The sequence below is a fragment of the Arvicola amphibius genome, chromosome X (assembly GCF_903992535.2).
Source record: "Arvicola amphibius chromosome X, mArvAmp1.2, whole genome shotgun sequence".
NCBI classification, from domain to species: domain Eukaryota; kingdom Metazoa; phylum Chordata; class Mammalia; order Rodentia; family Cricetidae; genus Arvicola; species Arvicola amphibius.
Window position 1 is genome coordinate 120,608,140 of NC_052065.1, and position 25,599 is coordinate 120,633,738.

The 25,599-nt window shown below is 38.8% G+C and overlaps 1 protein-coding gene across 5 annotated transcripts in view; it reads left to right on the forward strand.

The window, feature by feature from the left end:
* Positions 1–25,599, forward strand: part of Slc9a6 (solute carrier family 9 member A6) — a 71,330-nt gene that overhangs the window by 14,666 nt on the left and 31,065 nt on the right. For all 5 annotated transcript variants that reach the window (XM_042054384.1, XM_038316822.1, XM_038316824.1 and 2 more), the window contains 6 exons: positions 7,938–8,137; positions 10,426–10,503; positions 10,813–10,889; positions 11,187–11,299; positions 16,531–16,636; positions 23,288–23,429. In XM_042054384.1, coding sequence (XP_041910318.1) covers positions 7,938–8,137; positions 10,426–10,503; positions 10,813–10,889; positions 11,187–11,299; positions 16,531–16,636; positions 23,288–23,429 — 716 coding nt within the window. The remainder of the gene's footprint in view (positions 1–7,937; positions 8,138–10,425; positions 10,504–10,812; positions 10,890–11,186; positions 11,300–16,530; positions 16,637–23,287; positions 23,430–25,599) is intronic.

Below are 25,599 nucleotides of genomic sequence, written 5' to 3' on the forward strand. Positions count from 1 at the left end.
GAGTTTTGAAGCTGCATTTACCTCTTCTATGGCTCTTGCACAATCATAGCTGTTGTATCTTTAGTTTCATTTCTAGGTGAAAAGAGAATTTCTGTACATCTAAGCTTCAGCTGGATGGCGATCTAATTGTGATATCGGTTTCACTATGTAACTACTCTCTGAAAAATGCTGTTTTTTTGATTGACTGATAGAGGTAGTTCTTACTATGTAGCCTAGGCTGATCTTAAACTCATGGCAGTCTCGCATCTGCCTCCCTAGTGCCAAGATGACAGGCTTACATCACCATGCCTACCTCTTTTATCTTTGTTAGAAGCAAGGGTAAAAAGCTTAAACCACAGCTGGGTGTGGTGATCACTAAACTCAGGAAACAGGCAAGAGTATAGCAAGTTGGAGCCTTTCTGGGCTGCAGAGCGAGACCCTATCTTAAGACAGCCAAATGGAGAGTAGACTTAAGTCAATTATGTGGTCAGTTTCTAGACTGTAATATAGATTAGTAATTGCTCTAGTAGCTGGGCGGTGGTGGTACACTCCTTTAATCCCAGCACTCAGTCAGGGGCAGGCAGACCTCTGTGGGTTCAAGGCCAACCTGATCTACAAGAGCTAGTTCCAGGACAGACTTGATAGCTACAACGAAAACCTGTCTCAAACAGATTCTTAGCCAGGCTGTGGTGCACACCTTTAATCCCAGCACTCAGGAGGCAGAGGCAGAGTTTGAGGCCAGCCTGGTCTACAGAGTGAGTGCCAGGATAACCAGGGCTACATGGAGAAATCCTGTCTCAAAAACCAAACAAACGGGCTGGAGAGATGGCTCAGAGGTTAAGAGCATTGCCTGCTCTTCCAAAGGTCCTGAGTTCAATTCCCAGCAACCACATGGTGGCTCACAACCATCTGTAATTGGGTCTGGTGCCCTCCTCTGGACTGCAGGCATACACACAGACAGAATATTGTATACATAATAAATAAATTTTTTTTAAAAAAAAACCAAACAAACAAAAACAAAGAACAACAAAACACCCCAGGCTCCTCTGTGTGTGCATGTGGAGGTACGTCCTGAAAAACAGAGCTCAACATTGGTTGGCTTCCTCAGTCACTGTCCACCTTATTTTTTTGAGACAGGGCTTCTCACTGAACCGGCCAGCAAACCCCTATGAATCTCCCCCGTTTCCATGTCTGTAGCACCGGGATTACAGAAGCACTCTGCTGTAACCCTGTTTTTATGTGGGTTCTTGAGATCCCAACTCAGATTCCTGTGCTTACACGGCAAGCACATTGCCAACTGAGCCTTCTCCCAACCCCTGCAAACACAGCATCAATGCTCCCACGTGTTTTGTTCACTGGGCTAGTTTTCTTATGAAGCTCTAGAGTGAGTCACTATTAGTAGACATTGTTGAGCTAGTTAATTAAGTCTGAAAAGTGATCACTTACTGCGTGTGCTTACAAATAAGAAGCAAATGACAGAAAATATTTGTTTTGCCTTAGGGAATCTTGTTTGGTTAAGTCCTACTATTAACTATTGCTCTATCAGTAAACCTTTATTCAATGTCTGTGATGGGTGGCATATGATGAGAAAGGTAGGTAGGTGCCACATTCCCTGACCTCAAAGTAGTACAATCTAGTGACTAAATAGCTAGTGTTTCTTGAGCATTACAGTGTGTAAGACTGTATTATTCACGTTTAAGTAGCATCTCATTTAAACCTCATAGCAACTCTGTCATATGGATACTATTATCTTTCTCATTTTACAGTTGAGGAAATTAGGCCTCAGAGAGTGTAAGTGATCTGCTTGATAGCATATGTTGAGTCAGGATTAAAATAGTCTATCTGGTTTAACAGCCCCCCCCCCCTTTTTAGCCAGTAAATCACAGTGAATGTCAGTAAAAGCTTTGACTTTCTTTGCTGTCTTGAAGTTCAGTCAGCCATTGTCACAGAATTAACAATGTTCTCTTAAAAGATTTTATGTTTTTATTGTATGAGTCTTTTGTCTACATGTGTGTCTGTGTAGCACATGCATACATTGTCCTCAGAGGCTAAAGATTGTATCAGATCCCCTTGAGCTGGAGTTCCGCATGATTGTGAGCCTCCTTGTGGCTGCTAGGAATCAGTCCTGGGCTCTCTGCCTGAGAAGCAGCGCTCTTAAACCACTCTGGCACCTCTGCAGCCTTCTCTAGCAGCAGTTTTGAAACAAGTTATTGATGACTTTATGAACGCTTACTCACTTTCGCTAGGAGGCCCTGGGCATTGAACCCAGGACCCAACTCATGCGAGAATAAGCATCCTGCCATTGAACTACACCTTCATAGTCCTCTTTTTACTTTCTATTTTGAGACAAGGTCTCACTGATTAGTCCCGACGAGTCTCAGACTTGCTGTATTCTTCCTGTCTTTTGAGTGCTGGGACTACAGGACTTTATTATTATTATTGGTGAGTGTGCACGTTTGCATTGTGTGTTGGTGAGTGCGGGCACACATACGGCACAGTGCATGTTGGAGGTAAGAGGCTAACTTTGTGGAGTCAGTTTTCTAGTAGTTGAACTCGGGTCATTAGGCTTCTGTGGCAAACAATTTTAGCAGCTGAGCCATCTTGCTGTCCCCAAACACTTCTGAAGGTGTAGACAGTGTTGTCAGCTCTGACTACAGTTCGTTCTTCAGTGATATTACTCCCATATTTTTGAGCAGCAGGGTTTTCAGGTGCAGTAGGCAGGGAGACTGGGCTGGGGTTGCTGAGGAAGCCATGTTGCATTATCTAGAGAAGCCGACAGTGGGTCAGGTGCTGCCGAGTTCCTTATCCCTGGGAGCACTTTCAGCCCAAGCAGATCGTGGATGCACAGGGAGGCTAGGCTTCTGTTTGTCAAAACTGCTCATGTCGCCTGTTATTAATTTAAATTTTATAATAGCAATATATTCTACTCCATATGTGTAGGAGGGCAGCTGTTTCTGCCTTATCTTCCAGACAAAGCACTCTTTTGTGACTGTCCTCTTCACTGGGAATTGCTTTAATTCCATGATTAGGATTTGACCTTTTACAGAACTCAAATTTAGTTGATCTGTCAACTTTTTTCCAGAGAAATTCCAGTTTTTTTATCTGCTGTAATGAAATGCCTGTCTTGTTTCCAGCATAAGTAATTGTTCTCTATGCTGTTGTTTTATTGTCTAAGGTGTGTGTTCTAAATCTGCCCAAGTGCTTAATCAGGGCACCTGATATTTCAGTGTGGGGTTCAGGCATGCAGAGGAGCCAGTGGACACTCTTCCTTGCATTGGAAAGAATTTATGCTTCTGTTGGTAATATTTACAATAGCTTAATGGTGATCTTTTAACGTGTAAATGCAAAGGGATAACTTTTACTGAGCCCCCCGTTTCCAAGTCTTTTGGGATAGGAGAGAACTGTTGTCTCTGTGTCACCTACACAGAGGAGCTACATGGATGCAGCCTTTCTTCCCTCCTGGTTATGGCTATCAAGGATTGCTGATAACCAGTCATGACATTCGTCCTCATCTCTCGTGGCCCTTTCTCTGGCCCCTTCTCCTTCACTCTCCCCTGCCCTGCGGCTCAGTCCCTTTCCTTGCTTTCTTTCTTTCATCATATAGAGGTTTGTCTAAACTCATGATCGTGCCTTACAGTGTGCTCCACCACGCCCAGTTGTTTTTGTACCACTGGTTTGTATTAATATGGTGCTGGGCTTTAAACTCGACTCTTTGCACTGCCTGTTGCTCGTGCTGCAAGATACGCCCTACCAATCCAGGAGAGGCAGGGGATTTTAAAGTGAATCTTCATTTCATAGCTGAGCATTGGCAAATATGTCATATTTCTCCGCCCTTCCCTACCGGCTACAGCTTTTACAGCCCTGTTCCTTTAGTTACTTAAATTGTTTCACGTAATAGATTTTGATCATATTTCTTTTTTCTGAACTCCTCTGAGATTCCCCACTGCCTCCTTCCCTAGTCTCCCAGCTTTGTGTTCTCACTCACTCAGATGAAGAACAAAGAAAAAATCAAAACAAATACACAAAAACCCAGTAAGATAAAAAAAAAAAAAAGAAAAGAAACACGGAGTCTCTTTTGGGTTGGTTAGCTCCTCCTGGCATGGGGCCTGCCCTCAGTGTGGGTGATAGCTCAGTGACACTCACTGGAGAAAACTGGTTTCCCCTTCCCAGCAGGGATCAGTTGCAAATAGCTTCTTGGTTGGGTGAGACTGTGTGTCCACTTCTCCTTCCCAGTGTTAGGATTTTGTCTGCTTTGAGCTCGTGCAGGACTCGTGCCTGCTGTCCCGGTCTCTGTGACTTCATATGAGTAGCTGTTAGTGTGTATACAAGATGCTGTTTGCTTGGAGTCATCTGCCACCTCCCTCTCTTACAATCTTTCTGCATAGGTCTCTGAGCCTGTAGGGCTAAGGTTGATAGCGACATCCCATTTAGTGCTCAGTGCTCCACAGTCCCTTACTCTTTTCACATTCTCTGTTTGCGGATCTCAGCGTTAATTCCCATCTGATGCCAGAAGAAAGCCTCTGAAGAGTTGAGTGATCAACGATCCTCTGTACATCCTCCTGATTCTGTTTCATTCCTCCCTACTCTGGTCTGGCTTCTTACCAAGGCGACCCATACCTTCCTGGTTGCTAAACCCAGAGGAGATTTCTCACTCCTTAATTATTTAACATTATTGTAGCAATTGATAATTTTCATCATTTCCTCAAAAAATGAAAATTTCTGCTTCTTCCTGAACTTTTAGCTGCCACGTATTTCTTCCTATTCCTTTGGTTTTCCTCCTTAGGTTCAGTATAAGTTTGTCAGTTCCTATTGGCCCCTCCATGGCAGTTGTTAACGGAGCAAACCCAGGGCTGACAGCTGTAGTCTTCTTCCCATACTTTTTGCTCTCAGTTGATCATCTCATATATGTACCTAAACTTTCCTAACTGATCACTAAGTTGAGGCTCTCTACTTGTGCTAGACTCCACATCCTCAGATGAAACTCAACATGTTTGAAACTAAACTTGGGGACTGGAGAGATGCCCAGCAGTTAATGGCACTTGCTCCTCTTCAGAGGATCTTAACTCCCAACATCCATGTCAGGCTTCTCCCAACTGCTGACACTATGGCTCCAGGGCACTCGATGCCTTCCTCTGGTCCATTGTGGGCACCTGTGCGAATGTGACAGACAGATGTGCACATACAAATAAAAGTTTTTTTAAAACAAACTTGGACTTTCACCCCTGCAAATCCATTCTCTCCGTGTGTTCCCACTTCATTAAATAGCTTTGTTTTCCATCTGGATGCTCAGGCCAGCATAACCACCTCATTGTCAAGCCCATTAAAGCTCCTCTAGTCTTTCGCCTCATTCTCCCTAGCCTATTCTCCTCAGCCACCAAAGCTCTCTAAAACATCCTATCTTCCAACAGCCCCCCTTCTGGCATTACTCTCTTAGATGAGGTCCAAAGCTCTTATTGCCTAATGATTGCAGTGTTCACCTAGACAGCCATTTAGACCCTCTCGAGTCTAGACCAAGCTTTTAAAATAGAACGCTAATGTCAACTCACACTTAGGGCTCTTCAGTGATTTCTTTCTACTTCAGGGCATTAGAGTTCAACCCCCCTTTTGAGCACACCTGTTGTTGTTATGATTTAGTCCCTGCAGATCTTCTGGACTTCACCTCTTGTCAGCTCATAATGGAGCCACAGTGAAACACCTTGTGATTCCTCCTCTCAGTCATGTTCTGCTATTCCTTGAGCAGATAGATATTCTACTGTACCTCTACCTGGTAATGATATTAGTTACTTAGGTGACATTGCTGGAAAACCCTCTAATGCCCCATTCCCTTAGACTTGGTTAAATATCTCTTTTCTGTAATTTAAGGCATCTTGTATATGGGTATGTTGCATTACAATTGTTAAAATTGTTTTTGTTTGTTAACTGGACTGAGAACTCTTTGAAATGGACATTATTTTCATCTGTGAACCCTGGGGATCTATCTTGCTTAAACTGGTAGTTTGCATCTTAAATGAATGGGTGACCAGTCACAATAAAAGACCATGAGAAGGTAAAGTGTAGTTAGCACTATGACTCTTGGCCTTAAAGTTCCAGAAGTATGGGTTCAGTGTGTAGTTGAGGTATATACATATATAAATATTAATTTGCTATGCAAGTGAAGTTTGATATATTCTACAACAAAGGTGAATGTCCAAATATTATATACTAAGTGAAAGAAGCTAGCACAAGAGGTCATAGATTGTAGGATTTCATTTATATGAAATGTCCACTGTAGGCAAACCTATAGAGATGAAAAGTAGATTTTTGACTTCTAAGGGCTAGAGCTTATAGGTCTAGAGAGATAAATTACTCATAAACTACTTACTGTAAAAGCATGAGAACTTGAGTATGGGCCCTTACCCAAGGCACAGCAGGCATGGTGGCATGTGTGTTCAAGTACAGCTCTGCGGTGGGAAGCGGGGCAGAGATAGGTAGGTCTCTAGAGCTCACTGGCCACCTAGTCTAGCCAAAATCAGTAAGGCGTAGGCTCAGGGAAAGGCCCTGTCTCAAACAATAGAAGATTGACTAAGGAAGACACCCAATGTTAATCTCTACTACATAGATGTCCATATATGTGCATATATGTGTGTGTGTACGCATCTATACATACTCAATTTTTTAAAAGGTAAAAAGAACCAAAGGCTAGAGTTTGGGGATAGGGGAGTAGGGAGTATTCTAAAATTTTGGCGGCATTGAAAATGTTCGTGAATTAGTGGTGATTGAGTTACACTTTGTGAATATACAACTTGATTATACTAAAGACCATTGAATTGTGTTCAAAAGACTAAGCCTTATAGCATTAGGATTCTGTCTCAGTAAAGCTGTCATTAAGCATTGCAGTTCATCAGTACAGTTTTATAGAACCCAGAGAATTGTGTGTATCCAAATATGTGTAGGAGTAAAACCTGTATGCTGATCACATAGGACCAGAATCAGGACTTTTCTTTGATGTATTGATTTTGAGGTGAGTATTTTAAACTTTAATTCTGACATTTCAATAGTAGAATTCAACCAATTTATAAATAATATATTTGCTTTGCCATTTATTAAATATATATTACTTGATCTCCTATCCTATGTGTGTGTGCTTTGAAAATAACACAGGGAACATATATGTTTACCTTGTTAATAAATGCGGGTGGTCGTGGCACACTCCTTTAATCCCAATACTTGGGCGGCAGAGGCAGGCAGATTTCTGTGAATTCGAGGCCAGCCTGGTCTACAAGAGCTAGTTCCAGGACAGGCTTCAAAGCTAGAGATGAAACCCTGTCTCAAAAAAAGGGGGGGGGAAGAAAATGAAAAAGAAAACACTGCCTAACTTTGTTAATTGATGGTTGAGGCTTTAAAAAAAAACACATTTTTGTGGTCTTGGACTTAAACCCAAGGAGTAGCACTAAAGAAACACTTTGTTTTGTCCTTCTTGTTTGGAAATAGGGTCTCATGTCCAGGAACTCACTATGTAGCCCAGGCAGGTTTGAACCCAGTCTTTCCTCAGCCTCTTGAGTGCTAGGATTATAGGTGTGCACCAAATTTGCCAGGATCCAAAAGTATACCTTTCCAGTATGAGTGCACTGTCAACTTGACACCCCAGAGAGCACAATGTGTTACAGACGATTTGAAGATATTCTCTCAGTCCCTTTCAGTATTGGTTCTGTATGTAGTGACTGAGAAGTGTAGTGGTCTGTGCTGTTAATCTAGGGCACATTTCCCCTTCCGGCCTACTCGATTATAAGAAAATTGGACTCTTAGACATGTGAATTCAGTAGTATTTTAAACTGTAATAGCATTTGGTCTAAAAATTAGTTCTGATCCTCCATGGACTCTCATCAGAAATTTTCTGTTCTTAATCCAGAGATATGTGTTGGGTACAAATAAGCAGTTTCTGTCTGCATGAGGAGCTGATGGGGTTCTTTCATTTCCAGGTGTTTTGGTGGGGCTGGTGCTTCGGTATGGCATTCATGTTCCAAGTGACGTGAATAATGTCACCCTGAGCTGTGAAATGCAATCAAGTCCAACTACCTTGCTGGTCAATGTCAGTGGAAAATTTTACGAGTATATGCTGAAAGGAGAGATTAGCTCACATGAACTCAACAATGTTCAAGATAATGAGATGCTTAGGAAGGTAAGTTTTTAGTTGAAGGGATGTTTGGGTTTTTGAAAAGATGCGTAATGAGCAACTAGATGAATCTTAAGAAAAATGGTGACCCATTTTATTTTATTTTATTAATTTTTTATTTCGAGGCAGTTTCATTTCTGTGCTGCCCTAGAACTTGTAGCGGTCAGTCCTCCTGTGCCTGTCTCCTTGGAGGCACGTGCATGCACTACCTACCTCTTAGCTTGTGCCACTATGCCTAGCTGTAATTTTTTTAATATTTAAAATAATAATTAACTTTTAAATATAATAAAACCTGTTACTAAATATCATGCTGTTAGGGAGTGGACCTGTCTATGGTTTATTTTCAGGATTAAGGCCCAAATCTATAACTCTCTTTATTTATACTCTATATAATGTTTTTATAACTGGCAGTGGTCAGGACCTGACTTCAGAAGAATATGTAAGCATTTCTTCAATTTGCAGATGGCCCTATTGCTTCAGGGTACATTAATACATTGGGTTCAACTTCTGGGGCCCCAGCAAGAGCTTCAGTTACTGTACCATGCTTCCTATGGGAGGTTGGGTTGCAATCTCACTAGCTCAAGATTCCTGGGAATGCTTGCTTGTGTTCTGCTTAGTTTCTCTGAAGCTGCTCAGTACCACTTCACACTTTGCTCTGTTTTCGCCCGCCCTTTGTTTCCTGTCTTCTAGTTAGCCGTGCTTGATTTTTATAGTCTCTTGATTTTGTTCCTATCTTAGGGTTTCTATTGCTGTGAAGAGACACCATAACTTCAGCAGCTCATAAAGGAGAACATTTTACTCAGGGCTGGCTTACAGTTCCGAAGTTTAGCCTATTATCATCATGAGGGAAACGTGGCAGTGTGCAGGTGGATGTGGTGCTGGAGAAGGAGCTGAGAGTTGTACATCAGAATGGGCAGGCTGCGGGAAGGGAGAAACACCAGGACTGCCTTGAGCATCTGAGACCTCAAAACCCACCCCAGTAACACACTTCCTCCAACAAAGCCACAACTACTCCAGCAGGGCCACACCTCCTAATGTTACTTTCTGTAAGCCTATAGGGGCCATTTTCTTTCAAGTCACCACAATTCCTATCTGTAATGGTTTTAAAAAAAAACCCACAAACTTTACTTTGCAACCAGAGTACTTAGCAGCTATGGAAAAGTCCAGTCCTTAAAAATTTTTAGTATGGTTAAGTGGATAGCTGTATTGCGTTCATATCAAATTCTTCTGTAACCTTCAGAACAGAAAGGGCCATCTGCATTGTTAAAACAAGTAGGTTTTAAAAATGAGTGGACTGTGAGGACTGAAAATTTTGAGTTGTATAAAAGGTTTTAACTAACTACAGTATTATGCTGTGTAGCTTTTACAGAGATTCCCCGTGTAATCCTTTAGTCAATGATAAGTATAGCTCTGAATTCTGTTTCTGAATTTAGGTCTCTTTTATATAAAGCTAAAATATATTTATGCTTTTTCCACTTTTTAAGATTTAAATTTTTTTGTTTTGAGACAGAGACATGCTATGTGGCTTTTGCTGGTCTATTACTAAGTAGTTCAGGCTCACTTTGAACTCATAGCAATTCTCCTGCCTCAGACCATTCCCAACATTTAGGGATTACAGGTGTGTATTATTTGTGTTCTGCTAAGAATTTTAATGTAATATTTCTGTACAGTTTCCATAGAAATGGTATAACTCATTATCTTAGCATTATCACCCTAAAATTTTATTGAGAAGTAGGACAGTAGCTATCCTGTAACACAAAATTTATGTGCCTAAAACATGGAAGTATTAGATTCCCTATTTACTTTTAAGCTAGCATATAAAATAATGGGTTTTATTATGTCATTTTCATATGTATATGTCATTATACTTGGCTCTAATCTGTCTCCCTCTCCTATTGCCCTCTACATGCACACACACACACACACACACACACACACACACAGAGTGAAGAGAAAGATTGCTAAATGAGAAAAGAATCTTTGCCAAATGCACATGAATTAGGATGTTAAAATCTAGGATAAGCAAAGAATCATAAAAATCCTCTAAAATCTATCCAGTTAATAAATGTGCTAATGAAGTGAATAGTTATCAAAAGAAGTGCAAATGGTCAATAAATAAAGTGTTCAGCAGCAGAGAATTGCAAATTTAAGCTCCTACATGAAATGTTTTGAAGCTTACTCAGAAGCATTCTGCTGTTTACCATTTTAACCTTGAATCTTTTCGTTTCGATAGTTTGATAGTGTAGTGAGATATTCTAAAGGAAATAATCTCAAAGAATTCTGTGTTTTAACAGGTTACTTTTGACCCGGAAGTCTTTTTCAACATACTGCTTCCTCCTATCATATTTTACGCAGGTTACAGTCTGAAAAGGGTAAGTGCTTTTTGCATTTCCTCTGGTTTAACTAGCTTTAACTTTCCCATGCTTTGATAGGTCTTAAATGTCCCATGCACTTCTTAATACTTGCCAATTCAGAAACAGGCCATGTCTTCCAAGTTCTCCTTCCTTTTCTCCTTGTCTTTTTGAAATGTTGAAATTTATGCCAGTACCAGAATGCTTTCTCTGACTGGCTTCTTCTAGAGAACAATGCTTTTAATATTAGCATAGCAAAGTACAATAGAAAAATGTTCTTTCTCAATACTTGGTAGATATTCTAACAGAACTTAACTTCTTTTTTGTCAGAGACATTTCTTCCGGAACCTTGGGTCTATCTTAGCATATGCCTTTCTTGGAACAGCGATTTCTTGTTTCGTTATTGGGTAAGATTTGAAGCTTGAAATGCCTTTTAAGCTTCAGATTTCCTAAAAGAATACCTTTGACTTGTGTTTATGTGTTATTATAATCTCAAATGTGTTTTGAGAACTTCTGTGGTACTTATTAGTAATAAGCTTTTTGGCTTTTCCTTAAACCTAAAGTAGTAGCCTTATTTAAGTACTTGTTAATTCAACCCAGGATTAATCACAGAGTACTATAGTAGATTCCTTTTCTTATCCTTCCTCATCTAATTTCTTTAGTAGTTGGTATTTTTATAATATAGGACTGTGTTTATTGGACAGGTCCATAATGTATGGCTGTGTAACCCTGATGAAAGTGACTGGACAGCTCGCGGGAGATTTTTACTTTACAGATTGCTTGTTGTTTGGTGCCATTGTATCAGCCACAGACCCAGGTATGTTTTTGGAATGGAGCTGAAATGCTTCAGTTTGCACTGTTTCCAGTCAAAGCCCGTGTGGATGCTCCTTTGAGGTGTAGAATCAGGATTAGCACTATGCTTTCCAATTGTGGAGGAATAAAAATTTCTTCATTCCTTTTGGTTTAAGCACATATTTGGTTGTTTTACTTTTTTATTACATTGCTATAACTGGTTCACAAATTGATGCTGTTCTTATTAGAGCTATTAAATATTTTCTTCAGAAATTTAAATTGGTCTTGATATCCTAGTGATTAAATATAACAAAAGAAAAGCTAGGTTATAGTTTTTAAAATTGATTATATATTTCTTTTTGCATTTCTAGGCAACCATTTCTCTGAAAATCTTCTGTTTATATCCAACTGTCTGCATTTTATAATAGAAAAGAATTTGGACTTTTGTTTGTTTATTGAGACAGGATCTCGTGTAGCCCAGGCTAAGCTGGCCTGTAACTCACTAGGTAGCCAAAGATAATCTAGATAAGCTTGAGCTTCTGACCTTGAATTTGTCTCCATTTCCTTAGCACTGGGTTTATTGGAATGTGCCACTGCGCCTGGTTTATGCAGCACCGGGGATCAAACACAGGGCTATGTGCATCCTTGGCATGCACTCTACTGTTTTTTGTTCTTTTGCTACAGGGTCTCACCATAGCCTAGGCTGGCCTCAAATTCCTGACAGTCTCCTACGTTGGCATTGCACATGCTGTGATTGCAGGCAGAAACTACCATGCCTAACTAAGAAAAGCAGCTTTAAAATGGCTGCTATAAGGCAGCTATGCTGATAGTAGTCTTGAATATTAAAAAATGCTTTTTACAAAATTGGCCTTATGGCTATAAAATTGTTATTGACAAAGCTTGCTTCTTTGTGATTTCATTGTGAAATCTCTAAGAATTTGCATTAGTTAATGAATTTAATTCCTAATGAAGTTAAAAAAATTAAATGTGTATTGGTAAACTAACAGCTATATTCAAATGAAGAATCTGTAGAAAATTTAGAATGAAATGGTTGGGGTTAACATCCAGATTATATAAAGAGTTCGGTAAGCTCAAAACTAAACGAATAAATAGTCCAATCATTATACTGTTTGATGAACTAATAAAATACTCCTCAAAAATGTGCAAATGGCCAATAAGTACATTTTAAAAAATGCTCAACGCTTTTAGTCATTGAAAAACTGAAAATCAAAACTGCAGAGATTCCCTCTCACCCCAGTCAAGATGTCTGTCGTCAAGGAAACGAAGACATATGCTGGTGAAGCTGTGGGATGGGGCAAGAACTCTTGCTGGATGTGGTGACGTATGCCTGTAATTCTAGCATTTGAGAAGGTAAAGCAGGTGGATTGCTATGAGTGTGAGAATGGTTTGGGGTACAGAGTAAGAGCCTCAAGAAAAGGGAACCTTCAATACTTAGTTTAACTAATAAATTAATTTTATTAGTTAAAAATAAACTAATTTATGAAAATTAGTTTATTAAACAAACTAATTTATTAGTTATAAATTATAACTAATTTATAAGGAATATAAATTAGTTCAACCACTATGGAAATCAGTTTGGGAGTTCCTACAAAACAAACAACCTAAAGCTTGAACTACTTTATGATCCAGATATATCCCTCTTTAGGTCTAAGGAATGTAAATCAGCATACTGCAGAGATACCTGTACACCCATGTTTATTGTAGTACTAGTCATAGTAGCATTCTGTAGAATCAGCCTGGGTATCCATCTACAAATAAATGATAAAGAACATGTGACATGTACACATAGATGCATACATATACGCCATGGAGTTTTATTTACATAAACAAGGCAGTTTTGTCATTTCCAGAAAAATAGGTGGAACGGGAAATCATGTTAAGTGAAATAAGCCAGACTGAAAAAGACAAATTTCACATGTTTTCACTCGCTTGTAAAACAAAATTTATAAAGAAAAACCATGGCAAGGGGTGGCAGGCCACGGAGAAGGGGAGAGAAAGGAAACTTTACGATGTAAAAACAAGAAAATAATAAAGAAAGAAAAAGAAAAACCATGGAAGTAGAAGGGGAGTTATTTGGAAAGAGAAGAAACAAGCTTATTAGAAGGACAAGTAATTGTAGTGGGAGGAGTCTGATCAACGTACATTATCTATATCTATATACAGATATATATGTATACAAATACAAACACACACACATACATATATATGAAAACATCATAGTGAAACCCATTACTTTGTACAGTTAACAAATAGTAATGAAAGTAAATTGGAAGAAAGACCAGCATAGGGGCAGACTAAAGGTTTTTTGCTCTTCTCTGTTTGGTGTTGGGAGCCTTGTTCATGGTCGGCAAGTGCTTTGTCACTGACCTATGTCTCTATCCCCTAGACTGAAGATTTAAAACCTGGGGTCAAAGTTTTCTTTTACTATTAGTCAGGATTTGTTAGAGGTTTGTTCTGTTTCAACTTTTGCCCTTGTGAGTTAATCATCTTCTTTAATTGTCATAGAGCACAATGGAAATACGTGTCCTAAGGTTATCTTTGAATTCCTTCCTTAACTCTAATAACACAGGGAATGATAGAAAGGGGGAAAATGTGTTCCATATGCTAGAGATAATTCTAAAAGATTGCTTAGAGCTCGCTAGGTAGAGTGGTACTTGCTCGTGATCTCCACACTTGAAAGTAGAGACAAGAAGTTCAAGAACTTGTGGCCAGCCTGGGCTATCTAGTGAGACTGATTCAAAATGAATATTTAAAAAGCCAAATGAATAAACAAAAAAAGTTCCCAGAGGGTCATTTCAGACAGATATTTGTATGGTTTAATATTTTTATTTTTTGTACTGTTGAGGATAGATAGACGAATGTAGGGACTCGTGTATACTAGGCAAGCACTCCATGGCTGAGCTATATCCCCAATCCCTTTGATGCTAATTAATTAATTAATTTTGTATTGGATTTATGTGTGGTGCATGTGTTCCTGTGAGTATATGTATACGTATGTGCATGCGTGTGGGTGTCTTCCTCTATCTCTTTCCACCTTAGATTTTGGAGACAGGATCTCTCAGTGAACCTGGCACTCACCAGTGTCTAGACTGGGTGGACAGTGAGCTCCAGGGTCTTCCTGTCTCTCCCTCCCCAGCACTGGGATAACAGGCATACTTGTTATGTGCCTTTCCATGTGGGTGCTGAAGATTTAAACTCGGATCTTCATGCTTGCATGGCAAGTACTTTACTAAGCCATGGCCCCAGCCCTCATATTTTTGAGTTTTGATACAGAGCCTTGCTAAGTCCCCAAGGCTGGCCTTTAATTTACTCTCTAGCCCAGGCATTCCTTGAACTTGGTGTCTTCATGCTTCAGCCTCTGGAGTATTTGGCACTATAAGTTTGTGCCATCCAGATTTGCCTTAGTTTAATATTTTGTTTTGATTTCTCTTGTATGTAGTTCAAGGTGAGCTGATACTCATAGCCCAAGTTAGCCTCCAACTAATGGTAATCCTTCTGCCCCAGTCTCCCGAGTACTGAAATTATAGGGAGCCATCACGCTTAGTTGTAGCTTAATGTTTTTAAAAGCTGATATCATATTGTTTCTTTATAGATTGCACCGAGCCTGGCCTCTTATATTTTTCAAGAAGCCGGGGGCCTTGGGTAGAAGCAGGCGCCTTGATCTTTCTAAGGCAACAGTGCTTCAACCTTCTGGTTTTGTTTTATTGAAGTATTTCCTGACTATCTCAAGCGATAATCTTTTGTTTATATAAAGTTTGAGAAATTTCTTTTCTAGATTATATAATTTATCTAGTTCTATTATTTTGCATTATCTTTTTAGAAGTTTGAGCCATAGGTTCTCTGTTCAAAATTCGACAGTATTTTTCCACTCTCCTTTTTTTTTCCTTTTGGTTTGCTTTATAAAATCCTATTCTTGGGGATGGAGAGATGACTCAGCAATTAAGAGCATTAGTTGCTCTTCTAGAGGACCCAGGCTCAAGTCCCAGCACCAATTATCCAGTTCCAGAGGATTCAGTGCCCTCTTCTGGCCTCTGTTTGTACCAGCAACTCACATGGTACAGGGATGTATATGCAAACAAGATACTCACACACTTAAAACAATAAAATAAAATCTCCCCTAAATAATTTTTTCTTTGAAGGGTTTAATTTTTTTCTTTATTTTGCATGTATGGGTGTTCTACATGCATGAATGTCTGTGCACCATATGCATGCCTGGTGTTCGAGGAGGCCAGAAGGGGTTGTCAGGCCTCCGGAACTGGCGTTAAGGGACAGTTTTAAGCCTCCGTGTAGGTGCTAGGAACAGAGCTTGTTTCCTGGAAGAAGATCCGTGCTCTTAACCCCCGAGTCACTTCTCTGGCCCTCAGTTTTTCTTTGTTTTTCAGAAATTCATACATGTATATGTAGATGTGTGACTTATCTGCACTTTGATATGTCTACTCCTGTGTTTTGTAATAAAAAATTTATCTTTTAAAACACAAACTTTCTGTTTTTATGTTTCCTATTTGAAAATGCTCTCTTGTTTCTGGCTATATTAATTTTTCATATCTGCTTGGATTTATTTAATGGGTGAGCAATATGTGACCCGAGAATGAAAATTGCAGTGTATCATATCGATCTTATCTGATTTCTAAAAATTCTAATATAATTGCTTTCCCCAAAGACGGGAGTATTGTGCTTTCTATCCATACCCTGCAATATCCTGATACGTTGGCTTCTTCATCAGTTAAATATGGCAGTTGTTATTCTGGTCATAAATCTTATGCCAACCAAAAAACTAAAGTTTCATTTTCATTTCCTTAGGTCTTTACTAAACTTGGTATGGTTTCAATTTTCAGGTTAAATAAAAGCAAGTCGTAAAGCTCCAAGGGAGAAGGGGTGTAAACAGAAAGAGATACTTTTCATATTTTCTTCTTTATTAAAGATTAATTGGTAATTTGTAAGAAATTCTGAATATATTATTTATAGAAAATAAATGTACAAAACCAGTTTTCAAATTTGCATTAGGACTATAGGGCAACTCACGCCTTCAAGACTATTTTCAGTTGTTTTTGAGAACGGTGGTGTTGCATGTAAGCCAATTAAGAACAAATATTGTCATAAAATTACTAAATCTGTAATTCAGTAAGAGAGCATTAGAAGGGAAAACATGCATTTCGAAATAATATCTAACAGCTATTGAGGGACAGATGCTGTGTTTGTGATGTCTTAAGTATTCTGATTCTTTTTGTCTACTAGTGACTGTCCTTGCCATCTTCCATGAGCTCCAAGTTGATGTTGAACTCTATGCTCTTCTCTTCGGTGAAAGTGTCCTCAATGATGCCGTTGCCATAGTGCTGTCCTCGTGAGTGTTGATTTTCTTTTTATACTCTGAATAATACATGCAAGGGTACTAGCTTTTGAAATTCAGTTGTTGAATAAAGTACATTATGAGTAGAAATATTTGGAACAATGAGTCTTTTTACCTTGCTCTGGCTGGAACATGCGTTTTATGTATAATTTGGAAAAATGCATGGAAAAAATGAAAGAAAAATTGACATATATTCCCATCATATAGAAATAATTCCTATAAAAATTTTAGGGATGTTCCTTCTACTGTTTTCTGTTTGTAATGTATTTACATAATAATCATGTTAATGTCTGTAATTTTATTATCTGTTTAACATTAAAACACAAATACTTTTTTGCTTAGGCTTAAGTTTTGAATTTAAAACTACATGAAAAGGTTTGTATAGAAATTCTGTTCTTTGCCAGGCAGTGGTGACATATGCCTTTAGTACCAGCACTCAGGATGCAGAGGCAGGAGGATCTTTGTGAGTTCGAGGCCAGCCTGCTCTACAGAGATAGTTCTAGAACAGCAGCGGCTACACAGAAAACTCTCTTGAAAAACTAAAGTAAGAAAAAAATAGAAAGGGAAGAAAAAAAGGGAAATTCTGTTCTTACTTTCTAATCCTTGTTTTCCTAGCAGCTTCCTAGAACTGTTTAATAAAAAGTTTCTTTTATGATTTACTATTTCTTTAAATCCAATCATAGATAGGGATTTTTTTTTTACCTCTTTTCTGTTTTTATTTTTAATTTTTGGCAGTTTTGGGGATTAAACCTATAGTCTTGCACATGCCAGATCCCCAGCCACCCATTTTTTATTTTGAAAGTAGCTTATACATAGGTATATCCTAGCTTTATTTTCATATCAAAAGAATTTATTCTTTGCAGCTTTGCGGTATTCTTTGCAGCTTTGCGGTATTCTTTGTGATCCACACTGTAATTCTTTTCTCTCTTTCTCAATCTCTCACTACTAGCTATTGAAGAACTTTCAGTCCTTTACTTTCCCAAAGGAAGTTATAGTATTTAACATACAACTTTCTTCATTTTGCACAGGTTTAGGTATATGGTAGAATAAATTCTCAGAAGTGACTGAGATTTGTGGTCGTTTTAAAGGATTAATGTGATTTTAGTTTTATTTAATATTGGTAAATTGCCAGTCAAAGTATTGTATCATTTTATACTTCAACCAACATGATATGAGAATATCTCTTTCTTTAGAGCCTCCCCAGTAAACTATTAAATATTTTTGGAGACAGGGTTTCTCCGTGTAACAGCCCTGGCTGTCCTGGAACTCGCTTTGTAGATCAGACTGGCCTTGAACTCATTAAGATCCACCTGCCTCTGCCTCCTAGGTGCTGAAATTAAAAGCATGCATCACCACCACCTGACTTTTCTTGATAATAATTGTTGAATGAGTAATTCCTTTTATCTAATTATAGAAATTGCTGTATGTGTTGTTACAAGGTGTTTGTAGGTGGAAGATATTCTGCACCCCTGTGGAACTCACTCTTAACGAAGGACATACACAGTCATGTGGGCAGCTGCCCTCGCCTTACACTAAAACTTGACATGAGCAAGATGAAAAAAGCCCTTCACAGTTTCTCGTTACTTTAATTTCTTTCCTTAACTTCTACTTTGTTAGCTCTAAAAGAGTCATAAGTCATGGACTCTTTTTTACACAAGCTGACTGCCACTCTTGCCTTACTGTGCACTGAGAAATTACCCTTTCACATAACACTAAGCCCTTCGGTGACCTAGATAGCAGGATTTAAAGTTCAAATCCCTTTTTGTGAATGCTCTATGTGTGTTGCTTCCTTCCCTGGTCCCACAGCTGTTTAGTCCCAAATAAACACACAGAGGTTTACATTAATCATAAACTGGTTGGCCTAGTAGCTCAGGTTTCTTATTAATTCTTATAACTTATATTAGCCCATAATTCTTACCTGTGTTAGCCACGTGGCTTGGTACTTTTTTTAAATCAAGACAGCCACATCTTTGGCTTCTTCTGTGTCTGGATGACGACTGAATACTGAAACTTCCCTCTTCCCAGAATTCTCGTTGCCCTGCCTCTACTTCCTGCCTGGCTACTAGCCAATCAGCATTTATTTAAAATACAAGTGACAGGGTACAGACCATTGTCCCAGAGCACTGTTAGACACAGCCAGAATTTTTATTCAATCAAGAAATGAAACCTAATGGCTATAACTAATATTGATGCTGATGCCGAATGTGAGTACCTTCAATGATGATAGGTGCAAAATAAAAGTTGTATACTATATAAAAGGAAGAACAGATGGGTAGTGTAATTGTAGTTTATATAGTTCAGAAACATGAAATGATAAAAATCATTGAAGCTTCTAGTATATAAGTACACCTGAGACCTCCAGTCCTAAGTGATTATCCCAGACAATTACTTTACAATTTAATCATCAACTGATAAGCATTCCTTTCCTTTTGCTCTAATGAGTTAAGAATCCCCTCTCCCCCAAAAATTTTAATTCTGTTCTGGTCCTATCTTAAATGATTGTTCACTGTATTTTACATTTTTCATCAATAAAATAACCCATTTCCTGTAACTTTAACATATGATCAGTGTTAAGAAAAATGAATACATAGAAAACATTTGAGCTTTGGTGATGAAGCAATTTGTTTACAAGAGAAAGCTTTCCCATGGATATTTTCACAAAGGGCCACACTTCTACTGTAGCCTTTCTTAGACTGGGTTCTATGAGTGAATGAAGTCTTCTAGAAAACAATTTGAACGATTTGTTTCTTAATTCTCTTAAGGATAATACATCACTAGTAGCTTTCTGAATTAACTCATGCCGTCTCTGCTGCAGCCTTCACGGGAGATATAACAGGGGAGCTGTTAGCTATGTGTCTTGATGGAGCTGAGCAAATGAGTTCCTGCCCCCAAATGAGAGGGAAAGCAGTTGCGTTGCTCTGTCACGGGAAGTTACTAGATGGAGGTATTCAGTGGTAAATTAACAGTCATCTTGCATTCACCTTTGATGCATTTCAAAGGATGTTAAGTATACTTTACTTGTATTGCAATCCCTTAGTTTGATAATTGCTGTTTATATTCTATAATTTGTGAGAGAATTGTTTGGCAATTAACAAATTAAGGCAACACGTTAAAATTTATAAAATTTATTTTGGAACTTGTTCATGTTTCTGTTTAGTGGAAGCCAATTCTCTCCTTCCATCATGTGGGTTCCAAGAATTGAACTTAGGTTATCAGGCTTGGCAGCAAGTGTCTTTACCCACTGAGCCATCTTGTGGACCCCAAAGATATGTTTTAAAGTAAAATTTCTAGGCCAGTGGGTATAACCTTTTAAAAAAATAAGTGGCATTGCCATATTTCTCTCCAGAAATGGAGGCTGTTTTGGAAGCTCTTGATCAGCACATAAAGAGTTGTGGATGAAGTAATACTCAGTTTCCATGAAAATAACACAAAGAAATAGATCAAAGTATAAAAGCCACAAAGACATTATCCCATGCTGCTGTAGAAACAAATAATTAGGAAGAGCCTTGAAAAGTCCAATTTATGGTTTTCTTTTTACTGTTGTCTTACAGGAATAAAGTAAACAGGGCCTTTTATATTCCTTTTGTATGCTAGGCAAGTGCTCTGTTACTGAACTTTATCTCCAGGCCCTAGAAGCAAAATTTAAAGTCTAGCAATGTGCAAATGGTTAAGTAAATTATGCTGTTAATACTATTTTAAAGTCTTAAATATCTTCATTTTGTAACTCTTGTGTCATGGTTCATTGAAGGAAGCAGAGTTCTAAACTAATACTGCATTAAAACTAGGCTGCATTAAAACTAGTGATACACATTTGTATTCCCAGCACTTGGCTGGTAAAGGCAGAAAGATCAGTAATTCAGGGTCATCCTCAGCCAAGTTCAGAACCAGCCTAGAGTACTTATAGAACCACGACTCAAAGAATGCAAACCATTATGCATGTAACAAAAGAAGAGAAAATAAATACATAAGGATAATAAGACGTATCTGTTAAGGCAATAGATGATGGGGTGAATTTTCCCTTGAGCCATATGTTACATTAATATTTCATGTGAGATGTCCTTCTGTATATGTGTTATTTTTATTGGCTAATGAATAAAGCTGTTTCGGCCAATGGCTTAGCAGAATATAGCTAGGCTGAAAGAGATGTGGAGAAAGAGTAAGCAGAGTCAAGGAGACACCATGCAGTGGCTGAAGGAAAAAGATGCCAGCCAGAATCTTACCCAGTAAGCCACAGCTTTGTGGTGATACTCAGATGAATAGAAATGAGTTAATTCAAGATGTAAGATCTAGCTAGAAATACTCCTGAGTCATTGGCCGAACAATGTTGTAATTAATATAGTTTCTGTATGATTATTCGGGCCTGGGTGTCTGGGAAACAAACAAACAGTCTCCACCTACAAATATTAGGATTTTTTGAAAAGTATTTATATAAATATTTATGCCACAAGATGGGATATGGAAAAAAATGAGTTAAGATTTCAACCCAGAGGTCAGCATTTTCCTAAAATAGAAGACACAAGCCTATCGTGTTTTCCATGTGTTCTTCATTTTAGGGGTTAAAGAATAAAATAATGATTAGTGTCAAACTGGAATTTAGACTAGTCCAAAGAGAACAATCTCAGTAGACAAAGCATACATATTATGGTTTATTCAGTATTTTGAAAAAAAATTATCAAAGAGGATGAAAGTTGTGTAGAAAAGTATGTTTTCCTTCCTGTAGAGTATTTTAGTGTTATATAGCATAGTTATATCACATTTGTAGCTGAGGTTTTCTGTCCTGCCAGCCAGGTCCCCAAATAACTACACTGAGACTTGTTATTAATTACAAATGCTTGGCCAATAGCTTAGGCTTGTTACTAACTAGCTTACATTTTAAATTAGCTCATTTCTATTCATTTACTTGCTGCCACGTGGCTCATGGCATGCTACCTCATTTTGTACACATTCCGTTTCCACTGTGTCTGGCTGGCAACTTCTGAGGCTCAGCCCTTTCTTCTTCCCAGCATCCTCCGAATCTGGCTACCCCAGCCAATCTCTCCTACCCAGCTGTAGACCAGTCAGCTCTTTATTAATCAATGGGAAGAATATGTATTTACAGTGTACAAAGATTGTTCCATAGCACACTTACAATGGTGTGACCTTTTGTATATATGTAAACATAACATGCTATTAAAGGTCATTCCATGTTTATCAAAGTAATATATACACTTTTAGTTCCAAAGTAATCTAAATATTTGAGCATTTAAACACAAATGTGTAAAAACTTCATTCAGATTGAGAGTTTGAAATTTCTTAATGCTGTTACTAGAAATTGATGTTGGGCTTTAATCAAATAGATGCTAATTAGGAAATTATACTCTGGTCTTAAGTTTTTAACAGTTTAACCTGGGAGATACAAAAAGAATTTGTTATGCATAGTATAGATAATATACTTTTAGCCTTAACCAGAAAACAATTATAGTACGCACAGAGTGAATTCTTGATATTCTTAGGAATGTGTTTTTCTTCCTCTTCTTTAACATGGCTTGTATAATGTCTTTGAATTTGCACTTTTCATGAATCTGGTACCTGAATTAACTGAGACGAGAATTGATTCAGTAACAGTAAACACTGTTAGCAAAGACCTACTGGTAAAAGTGGTTTTCTTGGTTATTTTTATTTCCTGGGGTGACTGTTAGAAAAGCTCTTTCCAGACCAGGTTTGGAATTTGAGTTCAAAACAGATTGTCCATTTTAATTGCCTGGCTTGACTTGGTTCAGAGTGACTCTTAGTTGAGGGTGGAGGATCCAGCTAGGTATGTCTAAAGTACTCTAGAGTGTACCCTAATTCCTTGGAAGGTCTCTGAGACCATTTGCTTAAAGAAGTCTGTTTTAGTGAATAAGTACACATTAGTCATTTTTGGCCCATTCTGGCATTTTAAAAGTTGTAAAAATATTTCATTTCCCCTCCATTTTCCCAAAAGAGGAACCCTATGCAATGAAGTTGAATATTGAGCAATTGGTTATTTTTATTTTTATGTTCTCATGCCTCTTCAGGAAACAAGTAGGGTTTGTTTGTTTGCTTGTTTTCATTAGTATATTAGGGCTTTGGAGCCCTCAGAACATATAATTCTTAAACATAATCTCTCTCTCTCTCTCTCTCTCTCTCTCTCTCTCTCTCTCTCTCTCTCTCTCTCTCTCTCTCTCTCTCACACACACACACACACACACACACACACACACACACACACACACGGGCCAGGAGACGGGGGGGGGGGAGGGAGGGAGGGAGGGAGGGTATCCTAGTATTGAGGATGAAGAGGCTTGGTACAGCTTTTAAATAGAGGCTTTTTACTCTTGAAAGCTATATTTTCCTTCTAGCTATATGTACTGCAGGATTTTTTTGTAGCCATTTGTAATTCACATACAAAGAGTTGGGGGGTTTCTTCTGATTTTGTCATTAAATGCTTCCAGTTTTTGGTTTTTTGTTTGTTTTGTTGATACAGGTTGTCACTTTATAGCCAAGGCTGTCCTAGAACCAGAGCTCCTCCTGCCTTAGCCTCTCAAATGCTGAGGTTGCAGGTGTGTGCTATTCCATCCAGATTTGGATAATATTTTAAAAGTGAAAGTTGCTACTAGAATTGAGAGTAATCTTGTCTTTTTGTAGGTCGATAGTGGCATACCAACCAGCTGGAGACAACAGCCACACCTTTGATGTCACAGCCATGTTCAAATCTATTGGAATCTTCCTTGGGATCTTCAGTGGATCTTTTGCAATGGGTGCTGCTACAGGAGTGGTGACAGCTTTAATATCCTTTTATTCTAGTTATTTTTTCTTCTTAACCCACTGAGGTAGTTTAATGAGGCATGGTTTTTCCGAGTTCATGACTGGAATTGCTTTATAGTTACCAATCTTTTAACTAAGAAGTTGTTCTGAAAACATGAAACAAAAATCTTTGTTAATATGTCACTTATTGAATTCCGTTGTTTTACATAGGCTCAGTGTCTTAAAATGTGTGTGGGGAGCAGGGTCTCATATAATTCAAGCCGGCCTTGACTTTACTATGGAGCTGAAGATGACTGGGTAGTTCTGATCCTCCTGTGTCTTCCTCGCAAGTGCTAAGAGTATAGGCATGCACCACCATATCCAGTTTATGCATTGTTTAGGCTTTGTGCATACCAGGCAAGCCTTCTGCCAGCTGAACTGTATCCCCATCCCTCACCCCCTCTTTGTTTTTCATATATATATATATATATATATATATATGTGTATATATATATATATACACACACACACACACACACACACACACACACACGCCTGTTTTGCCTGTATGTATGTCTGCCCTGTGTGCATACATGATGCCTACAGAGGCCAGAAGAGGATGTTGGGTCTCTTGGAACTGGAGCCACTGGGGGTGTGGGTGATTGGAACTGAATCCAGAGCCTCTGCAAGTGCACCCACTTTTGTTAACCTGATAGCCATCTCTCTAGCCCCTACCCCCTTTCTTGAGACTGGATCTTATTATGGTAGCCCAGGTTGCCCTCAAATTCATGATCTTCCTGTGTTAGCCTACTGAGTGCTAGAATTGCTGTCATGTACCACGATGCTAAACTGCCCCTTAACTGTCACTGTAAGAGACAAAGCTATCCCTTTGAGGATGATTTTTAAAGTTATTGATTAAATTGGAGTAAAATAAATAGACTCCCCAAAGTCTTTGGATATTCTGTGTGACTGACCATCTTCGTCACTCGTGTCTCCTTGCTTGATAGAACAAACAGAAAATGTGTGGTTCCTGGGTGAGCACATATATGTGTTCATCCTGCCTTTCTTCCACTCGCCCTTCCTTCCTTCTTCCTTCTTCCTCCCTCCCTCCTTCCCTCCCTCCCTCCCTCCCTCCCTCCCTCCCTCCCTCCCTCCCTTCTTTCTTTTATTTTTTAAAACAATCTTTTCTCATTTTACATACCACTCCCAGTTCATCCTGCCTTTCTTGATTACAACTTTCTTTTATTCACCAGCGCCCTGGCCTGGGAGTCCAAAGGACCTGAGCTGTCACAAGAAATACAGGGCAATCAAGAGCTAGTTCCAGGATAGGCTTCAAAGCTACAGAGAAACCCTGTCTCAAAAAAAAAAAAAAAAAAAAAAAAAAAGAAAAAAGAAATACAGGGCAAATGATTTTTAAATTCATTCAGAAGACGTTTGCTGATGCCTGCTGTATTCCAGATGCTGTATTCTGGGAATCAAAATTAAGACAAACATGGCTTCTGCCTTGCAGACACAAATATGATAGTGGTTTTCACTTTTGAATCCTGGATCTCAGTGTAGGAAATATGAGTAGGACTCGATGAGATCCAAATTTTCTAGCTATAAATTTTTTATTTTATTTATTTGTACGTATGAGTGTATGACACATGTGTGCAGGTGTCCTCAGAAGCCAGCAGAGGACGTTGAATCCCCTAGTTACGGATGGTTGTCAGCCACCCTCACAACCCAGCTGAGGCCATTTAGATGAACGTCGAGTACCCTTAACCATTGAACCGCCTCTCCAGTTTCATCCAGCTCTGTCTTTTAATACAGTCTCACGTAAAACATGTATGATTCTTTCTCTTCTTCTTCTTCTTCTTCTTCTTCTTCTTCTTCTTCTTCTTCTTCTTCTTCTTCTTCTTCTTCTTCTTCTTCTTCTTCCTCCTCCTCCTCCTCCTCCTCCTCCTCCTCCTTCTTCTTCCTTCGTTTTGTTTTGTTTTGTTTTGTTTTGTTTTTTCAAGACAAGATTTCTCTGTAGCTTTGGTGCCTGTCCTAGAACTAGCTCTTGTAGACCAGGCTGGCCTCGAACTCAGAGATCCACCTGTCTCTGCCTCCTGAGTGCTGGGACTAAAGGTGTGTGCCACCACTGTCCTGCATGTAGGATTCTTTTTGAATACTCTTGGATTTATGCTGGAAGAGAGTACTTTTTTTTTTGGTTTTGGTTTTGACAGGGT